The sequence below is a fragment of the Trichechus manatus genome, unplaced genomic scaffold, assembly GCF_000243295.1.
Source record: "Trichechus manatus latirostris isolate Lorelei unplaced genomic scaffold, TriManLat1.0 scaffold00338, whole genome shotgun sequence".
NCBI classification, from domain to species: domain Eukaryota; kingdom Metazoa; phylum Chordata; class Mammalia; order Sirenia; family Trichechidae; genus Trichechus; species Trichechus manatus.
Genome location: NW_004444274.1, coordinates 337209 through 349403, shown reverse-complemented (window position 1 = coordinate 349403; position 12195 = coordinate 337209). Strand labels below are relative to the sequence as shown.

Here is a 12195-nt window from a genome sequence, read left to right as displayed (position 1 = left end):
GCGGGCGGGACTGAGGGGCCCGGCCCCGGGGGAGGAAAGCGGAGGGGAGGGAAGTTCTAAGGCTACTCCTGGGGAGTCTGGATTTGCTTTGGGGTCCGGGGGGTCTCAACCTCTCTAGGGTGCTCTTCCGTGGGGTTGGGGGACTCTCAACCTTTTGGGGGTTTCTTCTTTGATTCTTACGGGATTTGTATTAGCTTTGGATCATAGGCGTGAATTACTTTTTTGGGGGAGGGGCTCTGCCTTGGGTGATGAAGACCCTGGATTTGCTCTGGGTTTAGGGAGCTCTGACTTTTAGGGGCATTTTTTGGTTGTTGGGGACTCTGGCTTTGCCCTCAGTGATGGGGGGCAGTCACCTTTGGGAGAGACTTTACCTTGAGGATGTGGTGCCACCTCCTTTAGGAGGTTTTGCCTTCACTGGGGGCTGTGGTTGCCATTGGCTGACCCTTTCCATAGGGAAACCTATGACTTGAGTTGAGGGGTTCAGCCTTTGCCTTGGCTCTAGTGTGTGTCTTTGTGAGGGGATCTGAAACTGCGCCGGACCCCTGGGAAGCTCACGCCCAGGGGACGCGGAGCGGAGTTTGGCCGGCTCAGGATTTGTCCTTGGCTAAGACTGCATTTGCCTCCGGGACTGCCCGAGCTGAGTTGATTTTTTTTTTTTTTGCAAGAGGGAGGAGGAGGAGGATCTTGTGACCAGAGCGGGGCGGGGGGAGGCGGAAGGAGCAAACTGTCCCAGGTGCCAGGTTTGGTCATAAATGAGGAGGTTCTGGTTGGGTGGGGGGGACAAGTCTCATTTTTGGGTGGGCTCAGAAAGCAGCCTTGTCCAGGGTAATGAGAGGGGCCCACTCTTGGTGCTTGCATTTTGAGGAACTGGTTTTGTTGGTGGGTAGGGGGACTAGAAATGGCTTTAGTTTTGGGGGGGCCAACTTGGGAGGTCCATGTTGGGGAGCCTGGGGCTAGATTTTGGATAGGCTAGTCTGGTGTGCCAGAAGTCAGCCTTGTTGCTCATATTTTGGGGATTGGCTTTGGTTGGGGGCTAGGACTGGTCATCGTTTGGGAAACTGTGGTTTTGGAGATCCAGGGTTGAGTTCGGGGAACTATGTGGGATCACATTGGGGGGATGGATCTGAGTTGTGAGGGATGGGTCTACCCCAGATTGGGGGACTGGTTTGGAGAGAGCTAGATTTGGCACTAGTTGGGAGATTGTTTGGGAGGTTGAGCTGGCTCTTTTAGGGGCTGGAGCTAGATATAGCAGCTTCATTTGATGAAAATGGGGTTGGGGGATCTTGAATTGGTCCTTACTGAGCATGGTTAAGACTGAATTGGAATTGGAGAGTCTAAGTGTTGTTATTGGTGGGGGGAGGGCTGAATTAGGAATTGCTGAATTAGGTTGGAGGGATTATTTTGAGGGGTTGATTTGTTTGCAGCTGGGAAGAGACTGATTGACCCAGAAGCTCTGCCTTGGAGGCTTGTGGGGAGTAGAGGAGGGCTGCCCTCAGGACAGGGGAGCCAAGGAACCAGGCATTCTGGGGATCCCTCCCTCCATCCTCCACCCCCCAGGAAAGAGCATGTGCTATCCCCTCACCCCAATAAAGGCCTCACTTGTGAAGGCTTTTTGATCCCTTCTTCCTCCCCCACAACACTAGTAGCCCAGTCCCTGAAACTGGGACCTGTGGAGGTGATGGGGGGATGGGGAGCCATGCCAGGTTGGGGGGACTGACTGAGCCCCTCCCCACCCTGCACAGCTGGATGGCTGGATCCATGAGAAGATGCTGATGGCGCGGGATGGCACGCGGGAAGACAGCCATAAGCTGCATAAGAGATGGCTCCGGCACCAGGCATTCATGGCCGAGCTGGCTCAGAATAAGGAGTGGCTGGAGAAGATTGAGAGGGTGAGGATGCAGAGTGCCCCTCTGCCTGTGCCAGCTGCTGAAGGCCCCCAGGGAACCCACGCCTCAGCATCTACCCCCGCCACTGCCATCTGGCTGGTCTAACACCCCCGAACTGGGTCAAATCAGCTCTGTGTCTGTTCCTAGCTCTGTGGCCTTGAGAGATTCATGTAACCTCTTTGAGCCTCAGTTTGCCCATCTGTAAAATGGCCAGCATCTCTTCTGAAGGGTGGCCATATACCCTCCTCATTGTTAAACATTTTCGCCTCTGCCTATATCCTTCCCCACCAGACTTCCTTCCACACCATTTGGGACGTATGAGATGGAAAGTCATGGAAACAAGCAGGGGTGGCTCTGGAAAGGCCAGGGTTAAGGGGAATTTTGGATTCCCACTGTCCTGGGTTCTAATGGTATCTGTGCCTTAACCTCTTCGAGCCTCAGTTTGCCCTTCTGTGAAGTTAAGGAAATAAGAAAGATAGCTATTTCCCTGGGCTTTCGGGCGTATAAAGCGCTTCCCATAAGGCCAGACACCTGTGGTCTGTAATGACTATGATATTGTTATTATTAATATATAATGTAGTATATATTCCTCTGGGCTAGCAAGCTAGACTTGTGTCTTGGCAGATTTCTGCTGTGAACCCTCATAACTGCGTGTACTCTGACTGAACCCCTAGACTTGCATCGCTGCATACCTCCCTCCTGAGTCAAGTGGAGCCATCCAGGCCAGCTTCAAGCCCTTACGTGGTGGGACGTGGCAGACACCCTTCTTGAACCTGAGTTTAATGGCAGTTCATTCTCTCTGTCTCTCCTTCTCTCTGTGACTTCCCTTTGTCTCTCTCATGCGCTTCTCCTCGTGTTTCGCAATGTTTCTGTGTGCCTGTGTCCGTCACTCCGTGATTCCGTCCCTCCCTGTCTCTTTCGTATGTCTCTGTATCCCTCCCCATATCTCTGTCTCCCCATGCTTTTGTCTCTCTGTCTGTTTCACCCTCCATGCCTGTCTGTCTCTCTTTGTTTCTCTTCCCATGTCTTCATTCCTTCCATCTCTTGAACTATCTCTACACCCATCCTTCGTATCTCTGTCTCTGTGTGTCTCTGACTCCTTGCCTCTGTCTCTCTCCCCACGTCTCTCCCTGTCTACTGTTGCCCCTCATCTTTCTCCGTCCCTCCTCACCACCCACCCCTCCCCCTCATCTCCTGCCACCCACTCACCTGGGATAGGAGGGCCAGCAACTGATGCAAGAGAAGCCCGAGCTGGCAGCCTCGGTGCGGAAGAAGCTGGGTGAGATCCGGCAGTGCTGGGCAGAGCTGGAAAGCACCACCCAGGCCAAGGCGCGGCAGCTCTTCGAGGCCAGCAAGGCTGACCAGCTGGTGCAGAGCTTTGCTGAGCTGGACAAGAAGCTCCTTCACATGGAAAGCCAGCTGCAAGACGTGGACCCTGGTGGGGACCTGGCCACCGTCAACAGCCAGCTCAAGAAGCTGCAGGTATGGCCTGGCTGGCCCAGATGGGGCTCTCTGTGCCACAGTAGGGCCACAGTCGGTCAAGGTCGGACCCCACTCAAGGTATTTCAGACAGAGAGGATTTGATACAGGGATTTACTTCAAAAGTGTCGGAAGTGTTGGAAGTGCTGAGAGGGAAGACTGAGGCAATCTAGCTATTAGTAACTGTTAGAAGCAGCCAAAACCCCTAAAGCAAGGGGTACCAAGGGAAGAGGAAGGAATTAGAACCAAGGAATAGTAGGTAAATAACCAGTACACTGGTCTCTGACCCCCATTTCCCAGATGGAGAAACCAAGGTCCAGAGGTAGGGGAATTGCTTTGCACGGAGTAATGATAACGAGATTCACTGAGCGTTTCCTCTACCAGGCTCTGGGCTGAGTGCTCACTGACTCCTCCAAGCAACCCAAGGAGACTGGTACTGTTATGATCCTCTCTTTTACTAATGGGGAAACTGAGGCATGGCAGGTGAAGCACCTGGCCCAAGGACACACAGCACACCAGGGTCTCCCTTGTGTAACAGGAGACTTTTAGACGACAAGGTCTTCTCTGTCTCTGCTCTGAGCTTGGCGTCTGCTCCATGCCTGTTACATGCCATTGATATGGAGTGACTGGAGGTATGAGCGTAGGAGTGGCTTCTTACCTCCCAAGATGTGACGGCTCCTGCCTTTATGTGCCAGGAATAATGCCTGACCATGGTGAGCCCCCTTTCTAAAAACCAAAACCGAAACCATTGCCGTCGAGTTGATTCTGACTCATAGTGACCCTATAGGACAGAGTAGAACTGCCCCAGAGGGTTTCCAAGGAGCGGCTAGTGGATTCGAACTGCCAGCCTTTTGGTTAGCAGACTGAACTCTTAACCACTACTCCACCAGGGGCTCCAGGAGGGAACTTACTTGCCCACGGTAGCAAGTGGCAGAGCCTGAATTCAAACCCAGGTCCCTCAACTCTTCACTATTCCTCTTTCATACACTTTCTGCACAATTTTGCTTATAAATGCTTGGCACGGTGCCCGGCAACAAAGTTCGTCTAATAATAAGTTATCACAATGCTAATTAGTATATATTCATTCATCGATGCATCGATATATTTATTGAGCACCTACTGTGTGTCAGACACTGTTCTAGGTGCTGGGATACAGTGATGGGCAATACTGACAAAAAAATCACTATCCTTACGGGGCTCAGAGGCAAATAAGCAAAGAGATAAATAGATTAGTGTGACCAGTGATCACGTTACTTCATATGCACCTGTGGCTTTCAAATATTTTGGTTTCCAGGGCCCTTTTGTTGTTGTTGCTAGGTGCCGTTGAGTCGGTTCCGACTCATAGCGACCCCGTGTACAACAGAATGAAACCCTGCCCAGTCCTGCACCATCCTAACAATCGTTGTTGTGCTTGAGCCCATTGTTGCAGCCAGTGTGTCAATCCATCTCGTTGAGGGTCTTCCTCTTTTTTGCTGACCCTCTGCTTTAGCAAGCATGGTGTCCTTCTCTAGGGACTGGTCCCTCCTGATAATAAGTCCAAAATAAGTAAGATGAATTCTTGCTGTCCTCACTTCTAAGGAACATTCTGGCTGTCCTTCTTCCAAGACAGATGTGTTTTCCTTTCTGGCAGTCCATGGTATATTCAATATTCTTCGCCAGCACCATAATTCAAAGGCATCAGTTCTTCTTCAGTCTTCCTTATTCATTGTCCAGCTTTTATATGCATGCGAGGCAATTGAAAACACCATGGCTTGGGTTAGGCGCACCTTAGTCCTCAATGTGATATCTTTGCTTTTTAACACTTTAAAGAGACCTTTTGTAGCAGATTTGCCTGATAGAATACGTTGTTTGATTTCTCGACTGCTGCTCCATGGGTGTTGATTGTGAATCCAAGTAAAATGAAATCCTTGGAAAACTTCAATCCTTTCTTCGTTTATCATGATGTTGCCTATTAGTCCAAATAAACAAACCCCGTTGCTGTCAAGTCAGTTCTGACCCATAACGACCTTATTGCACAGAGTAGAACTGCCCTATAGGGTTTCCAAGGAGCGGCTGGTGGATTTGAACTGCCAGCTTCTTGGTTAGCAGAAGAACTCTTAACCACTGCACCACCAGGGCTCCATTATGATCCCTTTACATTCATGAAAATGAGCTCCCCAAAGAGCTTTCATTTCTGTGGATAATATCCATCAGTATTTACTGTATTAAAAATGAAGAGAAATCTTTAAATTATTGATTCATTAAAAAAAAGTATATTACATATTGACACAGATAACACACTTTTATGAAGAATACTTATATGTTCCAAAACAACAACAGCAAAATTAGTGAGAAGACTGATCTTGTTCTTCACTTTTGCAATTCTCTTTAACGTCTAATGTCTTAGTCATCTCGTGCTGCTGTAACAGAAATACCACAAGTGGATGGCTTTAACAAAGAGAAGTTTATTCTCTCACAGTCTAGACGGCTAGAAGTCCAAATTCAGGATGCCAGCTCCAGGGGAAGGCTTTCTCTGTCGACTCTGGGGGAAGGTCCTTGTCATCTATCTTCCCCTGGTCTAGGAGTTTCTCAGCACAGGGACCTTGGGTCCAAAGGACACACTATTCTCCTGGCTCTTGTTTCTTGGTGGTATAAGGTCTGCCTGTCTGTCTGCTGGCTTCTCTCTTTTATGTCTCAAAAGAGATTGGCTTAAGACACAACTTGATCTTGTGGATTGAGTCCTGCCTTGTTAGCATAACTGCCTCTAATCCTGCCTCATTAACATCATAGCGGTAGGATTTACAACACATAGGAAAATCATATCAGATGACAAAATGGTGGACAATCACACAATACTGGGAATCATGGCCTAGCCAAGCTGACACATATTTTGAGGGACACAATTCAATCCAAGACATCTGGCGTCAGAGAAGAGAGCTGGATTCTCATATCTGCTTCCGCATCCCATCTGTTCCGGGAGCACAGGTCATATTGTCCCTGGAAAACTCCACTGTACACTCGGAAAAGGGTGAGAGGGAGAAAGGCAAATGACATCTTAGTGTTTTTATAAAAAATAGTTGTGACCATGCAGAGCTTGTGAAGATCTCGGACGCTCCCAGGGATCCCTGGATCACGCCTTGAGAACTGCTGGTATATGCCATGTGCTGGGCACTGTTAATTCCTTCCTCCTTCCCAGCAGCACTGCTAGGGGAGGTATTGTCACTATCCTCACTGTGCCCATGAGGAAAACACAGCCCAGAGAGGACCAGTGGCTGGCCGAGGGTCACATAGCCACCGAGCAGTTGAGCCCAGAGACTGCTTGGTACCTTTTGGTTCCCATCAACCCGTCTCCCTTGATACTGTCAGGCCACAGTGGAGAAGGTGACTCTCTCACTGGCTTCTGAGAAATCAATTCCTGCCCAAGGTCTGGACCCCATTGGCTGGCAGGCAGTGGACACATCGGGATGACTCGGCCCCAAGCTTGCTCTGAGGGCTCTCCCAGAATATCAGTACAGACAAGAGCAGGCGGGGCCCAGATGATTGGCCCCAGGAAGAAGCAGCCAGGGATTGAATGAGGAGAGTTTGGGCATAGGAGGCAGACAGACTTGAGTTCAAATCCCAGCCAGAACGCGTGTTCATTCCCTCACTGAGCCTGTCTTCCAATCTTAAGTAAGGATATAACAGTGTGGTCCTCCTAGGGCCAGGTGGGGTTGTCCAAAGAAAGGGCCCACTTAACACAGCACCTGGGATGGGATAGTGCTCAGGAAATGCGGAGCTAGGACTGACAGGGTCCCACCCAGGACAGAGGGTGTCTCAACCAACGACCATTTGCTGCTGTTTTAGCTGCCATTGAATGGGCCCCAACTCATGCCAACCTCATGCAGAATGGAACAAAATGCTGCTCGCTCCTGCTCCGTCCCACGGTTACTTGTGGGTGGGACCACTGTGATCCACAGGGTTTTCTTTTTTTAATTTTGTTGTTTATTTTGTTGTTGTTGTTGTTGAGAATATACACAGCAAAACGTACACCAATTCAACTGTTTCTACATACACAATTTAGTGACACTGATTACGTTCTTCGGGTCGTGCAACCATTCTCACCCTCCTTTTCTGAGTTGTTCCTCCCCCATTCGCATAAACTGACTCCCCCTAAGGTTCCTATCTAATCTTTCAAGTTGCTTTTGTCACTTTGATCCCATATAGATAGTTCTTAAAAGAACATAATGCTCAAGGCAGATATTTTTTACTAGCTAAGCTAAACTATTCTTTGCTTTTAAGAAGACTTCAGGAGTTATTTTTGGTTTTAGGTTTAAAGATTCTCTCAGGGCAATAATTTCAGGGGTTCACCCAGCCTCCATGGCTTCAGAAATTCTGGAGTCCAGATCCATAGGGTTTTCGTTGGCTGATTTTCAGAAATAGATTGCCAGGCCTTTCTTCCTAATCCATCTTAGTCTGGAAGCTCTGCTGAAACCTGTTCAGCATCAGAGCAACACAAGCCTCCACTGACAGACGGGTGGTGGCTGCACGTGAGGTGCATTGGCCAGGAATCGAACCTGGGTCTTCTGCGTGGAAGATGAGAATTCTACCCCTGATCCACCACTGCCCTCTCTGAGGGACGTTTAAGGAGGGACTTAGGAGCCTTGGTGGCCCAGTGGATAAGAGCTCGGCTGCTAACCAAAAGGTTGGCAGTTGGAATCCATCAGCTGCTCCTTGGAAACCCTATGGGGCAGTTTTACTTTGTCCTATAGGGTTGCTATGAGCTGGAATCGACACCGCAGCAACACTTTGGGGTTTTTTTGGTTTTAATAGTCTCTTGACAAAAGCGTGGGCAGGGTGTGAGGAAGCCACAAGGGAGAGTGTAGCCTCTGGGGGCTCCCTCCAAAGCGGAGCCTTCACCTCCCCCAGCCTGAAGAGGCAGAGGGCGGAGAGGTTATCAGAACTCTGATATATGCTGTGTATATATAGCACATCACTAGACGGCAGCTGTGATCCCTGTCCAGAATGGCAGCCAGCCCGAGGCTCCTCTGCCCGGAGGAGCTGGGCAAATGATACCCCCGGCCTCGCTCCCCTCTGCCCAGCCTCCTGCTGGGTTCCTCTCGTCAGAGCAAAGCCGCCTTCACGGTTGCAACATGCCTTGCCCAGAACCCAGCACCTAGAAGGGCCCTGTGCTTGGTTGATTGCTCAGCTGTTGCCATCTTGAAATTCTTATTATTTTTTAAAAAGTTAAGTGTAAAATATATAGAACCAAAAAATTGGCATTTTAACCATGCTTAAGCGTATATTTCGGTGATGAAGAAATTTTTTATTGTGTTTAGGTGAAAGTTTACAGAGCAAACTGGTTTCCCATTAAACACTTAGTACACAGATTCACATATTGTTTTGTGATGTTGGTTGCCAACCCCGCAATGCGTCAACACTCTCCCCTTCTCAACCTTGGGTTCCCCATTTCCATTCGTCCAGCTTTCCTGTCTCCTCCTGCCTTCTCGTCCTTGCCCCTGGGCTGGTGTGCCCATTTAGTCTCGTTTACGTGGTTGAGCTATGTGTATTATTGTTTGTTTTATGAGCGTGTCTAATCTTTGGCTGAAAGGTGAACCTCGGCAGTGACTTCAGTACTGAGTTAAAAGGGCGTCTGGGGGCCATACTCTCAGGGTCTCTTCAGTCTCTGTCAGACCGGTAAGTCTGGTCTTTTTTGTGTGAGTTTAAATTTTATCCTACATTTTTCTCTAGCTCTGTCTGATTCTTGTCAGAGCAGAAGAAAACTTTTAATGTATTTTTATTGCCAATTTTGTATTTTTTTGTTGTTGTTGGTTTGTTTTTTAGGCAGTGTGGTATAATGCAAAGAGCAGAATCTGGGCTTTGGCATCAGACTTTGCTGTTGATGTGTGCTGTCGAGTCAATTCCAACTCATGGCGACCCTGTAGGACAGAGTTAACTGCCCCACAGGGTTTCCGAGGCTGACATCTTTACTGGAGAGGATCACCAGGTCCGTTCTCCCACAGAGTGGCTGGTGGGTTCAATCCATGATGAAATTCTTAATACCATTTTGACAAGGGTCCCCACCCCGCATTTTTATTTTGTGCCAGTTGAACCAGTTGCCTTCAAGTTGATTCCAACTCATGGAGACCCCACGTGTATCAGAGTTCAATGGCTGATTTTTTGGAAGTAGATCGCCAGGCCTTTGTTCCAAGGTGCCTCTGGGTAGATGCAAACTTCCAACCTTTCGGTTAGTAGCCAAGCCCCTTAACCGTTTGCACCACCCGGGGACTCCATTGTGCACCAGGGCCCACCAGTTAGGTAGCCAGTCTTGAGCCCCACCCATCTGTGAGCCAGAGGGCAGGGGAGTCCAGTGACTCGGTCCATACAGGTCAGCCCCCCACCCCAGGCATAGAGCCTGTGGAGAAGCTTGGAGGGTGGGTCAGGAGGGACAAAGGGAAGACACAAACACACACAGCAGTTGTTACCGGTATTGTTTTACCAGGAATGTGGATTCTTCCCAGTCTGTCGTGGTGGATAAAGGCCTGGACTCAGGACTCAGGTCTCAGGCAGGCCTGAGTTTGAATCATTGCTCACCACTTACCAGCTGTGCAATGCTGGGCTTTGCCTCTGGCTCTGAGCCTCTGATATCTCTTCCATGAAATGAGCAAGGTCCTAAGGTTAGCCCCCTAATGCTAATACACTCGTTGACAGCAGGACTGTGAGAGGCGTTGTGGTCAAGCATATAGATGCTGGAGCCAGGCTGCCTGGGTTCAAGCCCTGGCTTTGTGACTTAACCAACTGGGTGGCCTTGAGAAGTTACTTAGCTCTGTGGCTCAGTTTCCCACTCAGTAAAGTGGGCATGATAATTGTATTGACCGCATATGGACATGGTGAAGATTAAAGGACAGAATGCATAAAGTAATTTTAGAATCGCTAATGCATATTATCATGAAAAAAGATCGACTAACTAGGGTTCAGTATTTGTTTACAGGTTGTTTTTTAAATTGTCTTTAACCTGAGGGCATATTGTCACTGAGGGTATATTGTTTCAAAAGCTGTTTGGGTCACTTACGGTTGTCTCCTCATGGTTGTTATTCATATGATACACAGTTTATTTGTTTCTGTTCATATCACATGCTGGGCATTTCCCCCTTGTCCTTGTTGCTTTTTAAAAACTTTATTTTGGTGGATGGTATATGAAACGTCATGCTTGGTCAAGTAGAGGGTCATCGAAAAAGAGGAAGACCCTCAGTGGGGTAGATTGACATAAAAACCAGAGAACCAAACCCATGGTCGTCGGGTCGGTTCTGACTCATAGTGACCCTATAGGACAGAGTAGAACTGCCCCGTAGGGTTTCCTAGGAGCGGCTGGTGGATTTGAACTGCCAACCTGTTGGTTAACAGCCAAGCTCTTAACCACTGAGCCACCAGAGCTCCAGATTGACACAGTGGCTGCAGTAATGGGCTCAAACAGTGATTGTGAGGTTGGCGCAGGATGGGGCAGTGTTTTGTTCTGTTGTACGTGGGGTTACCGAGAGTAGGAAGTGATTCAATGGCTCCTAATAACAACAACAACATATTAAACACCGAGGAGCCCTGGTGGTGCAATGGTTAAAGCGCTTACCTGTTAACCAGAAGGTTGGCAATTCGAACCCACCAGCTGCTCCACGGGAGAAAGATGTGGCAGTCTGCTTCCTTAAAGATCACAGCCTTGGAAATCCCATGGGGCAGTTCTACTCTGTCCTATAGGGTCACTATGAGTTGGAATCGACTTGATGGGAACAGGTATATGAAACACTGGAGTCCCTGGTTTGTACAAACAGTTAAGTTGCTCACTGCTAATGGAAAGGTTGGTGGTTCGAGTCTACCCAGAGGTGCCTCGCAAGAAAGGTCTAGTGATCTACTTCTGAAAAATCAGCCACTGAAAATCCCGTGGAGTACAGTTCTACTTTGCCACGTACAGAGTCGCCATGAATTGGAATCGAATTGATGGCAAGTGTTTACTAGTGTTTAAATGAAGCACTAATATAGTGTTAAAAGTTAGAACTAGCTTCAATTCACGTAATCTTACCAAATTGTTTGCCCGAGTTTTTATACCAGTTAATGCTGTCTCCCCAGCAGGGAATCAGAGTACCTGTTTCCTCCTGTCCTTGCCAAGAGTTAGTATTGTTAGACTTTTTAGATTTCTCCCAGCCTGAGGGATGGAAAGTGTGGTCTCACTGTGGTTTTCGCATTTGCGTTTTTTCGGGTGACCGGTGATCTCAGTGGAGCCCTGGTGGTGTAGTGGTTAAGTGCTGCAGCTGCTAACCAAAAAGGTCAGCAGTTCAAATCCACCAACAACTCCTTGGTGGACTCAGCACCCTTGTATCTCTGTATTGACCATTTAGGTCTCAGAAGGAGGACTTGGGGCTTCCTGTTCTGGCCAGGAGGCCCAGACACTCCCCTGACTCCCTCTCCAAAGGAGGGCACAGACTGCTCTCCCCATTGTTCAAGGGAGAGCCCAAGGCCCAAAAAGGGCAACGGACTGGCCTGGGGCCATATAGCAGTGGGCGCCAGAGGCAGACACACACACACACACACACACTCACACTCACACATGCACGCATGCACGTGCATGCACACACACACACACACACACACACAACTCCTGGGCCCTCTCCCCAGGTCAGGAGCAGACACACACACACAGACACACACACGACTCCTGGGCCTTCTCCCCAGCACAGGGAGCAGACACACACACACACACACACACACACACACACACACACACAAACGGCTCCTGGGCCCTCTCCCCAGCACAGGGAACACACACATAACACACACACACACACACACACACACACACCCCTCCTGGACCCTCTCCCCAGCACGC

General features: G+C 49.1%; 1 protein-coding gene across 1 annotated transcript in view; it reads left to right on the top strand.

The window, feature by feature from the left end:
* The window catches only part of SPTBN4 (spectrin beta, non-erythrocytic 4), a 97755-nt gene that overhangs the window by 59781 nt on the left and 25779 nt on the right, over window positions 1-12195 (top strand). The window contains exons 19-20 of the mRNA XM_004390866.1: window positions 1743-1889; window positions 3105-3368. Of these exons, the coding sequence (XP_004390923.1) occupies window positions 1743-1889; window positions 3105-3368 (411 nt within the window). The remainder of the gene's footprint in view (window positions 1-1742; window positions 1890-3104; window positions 3369-12195) is intronic.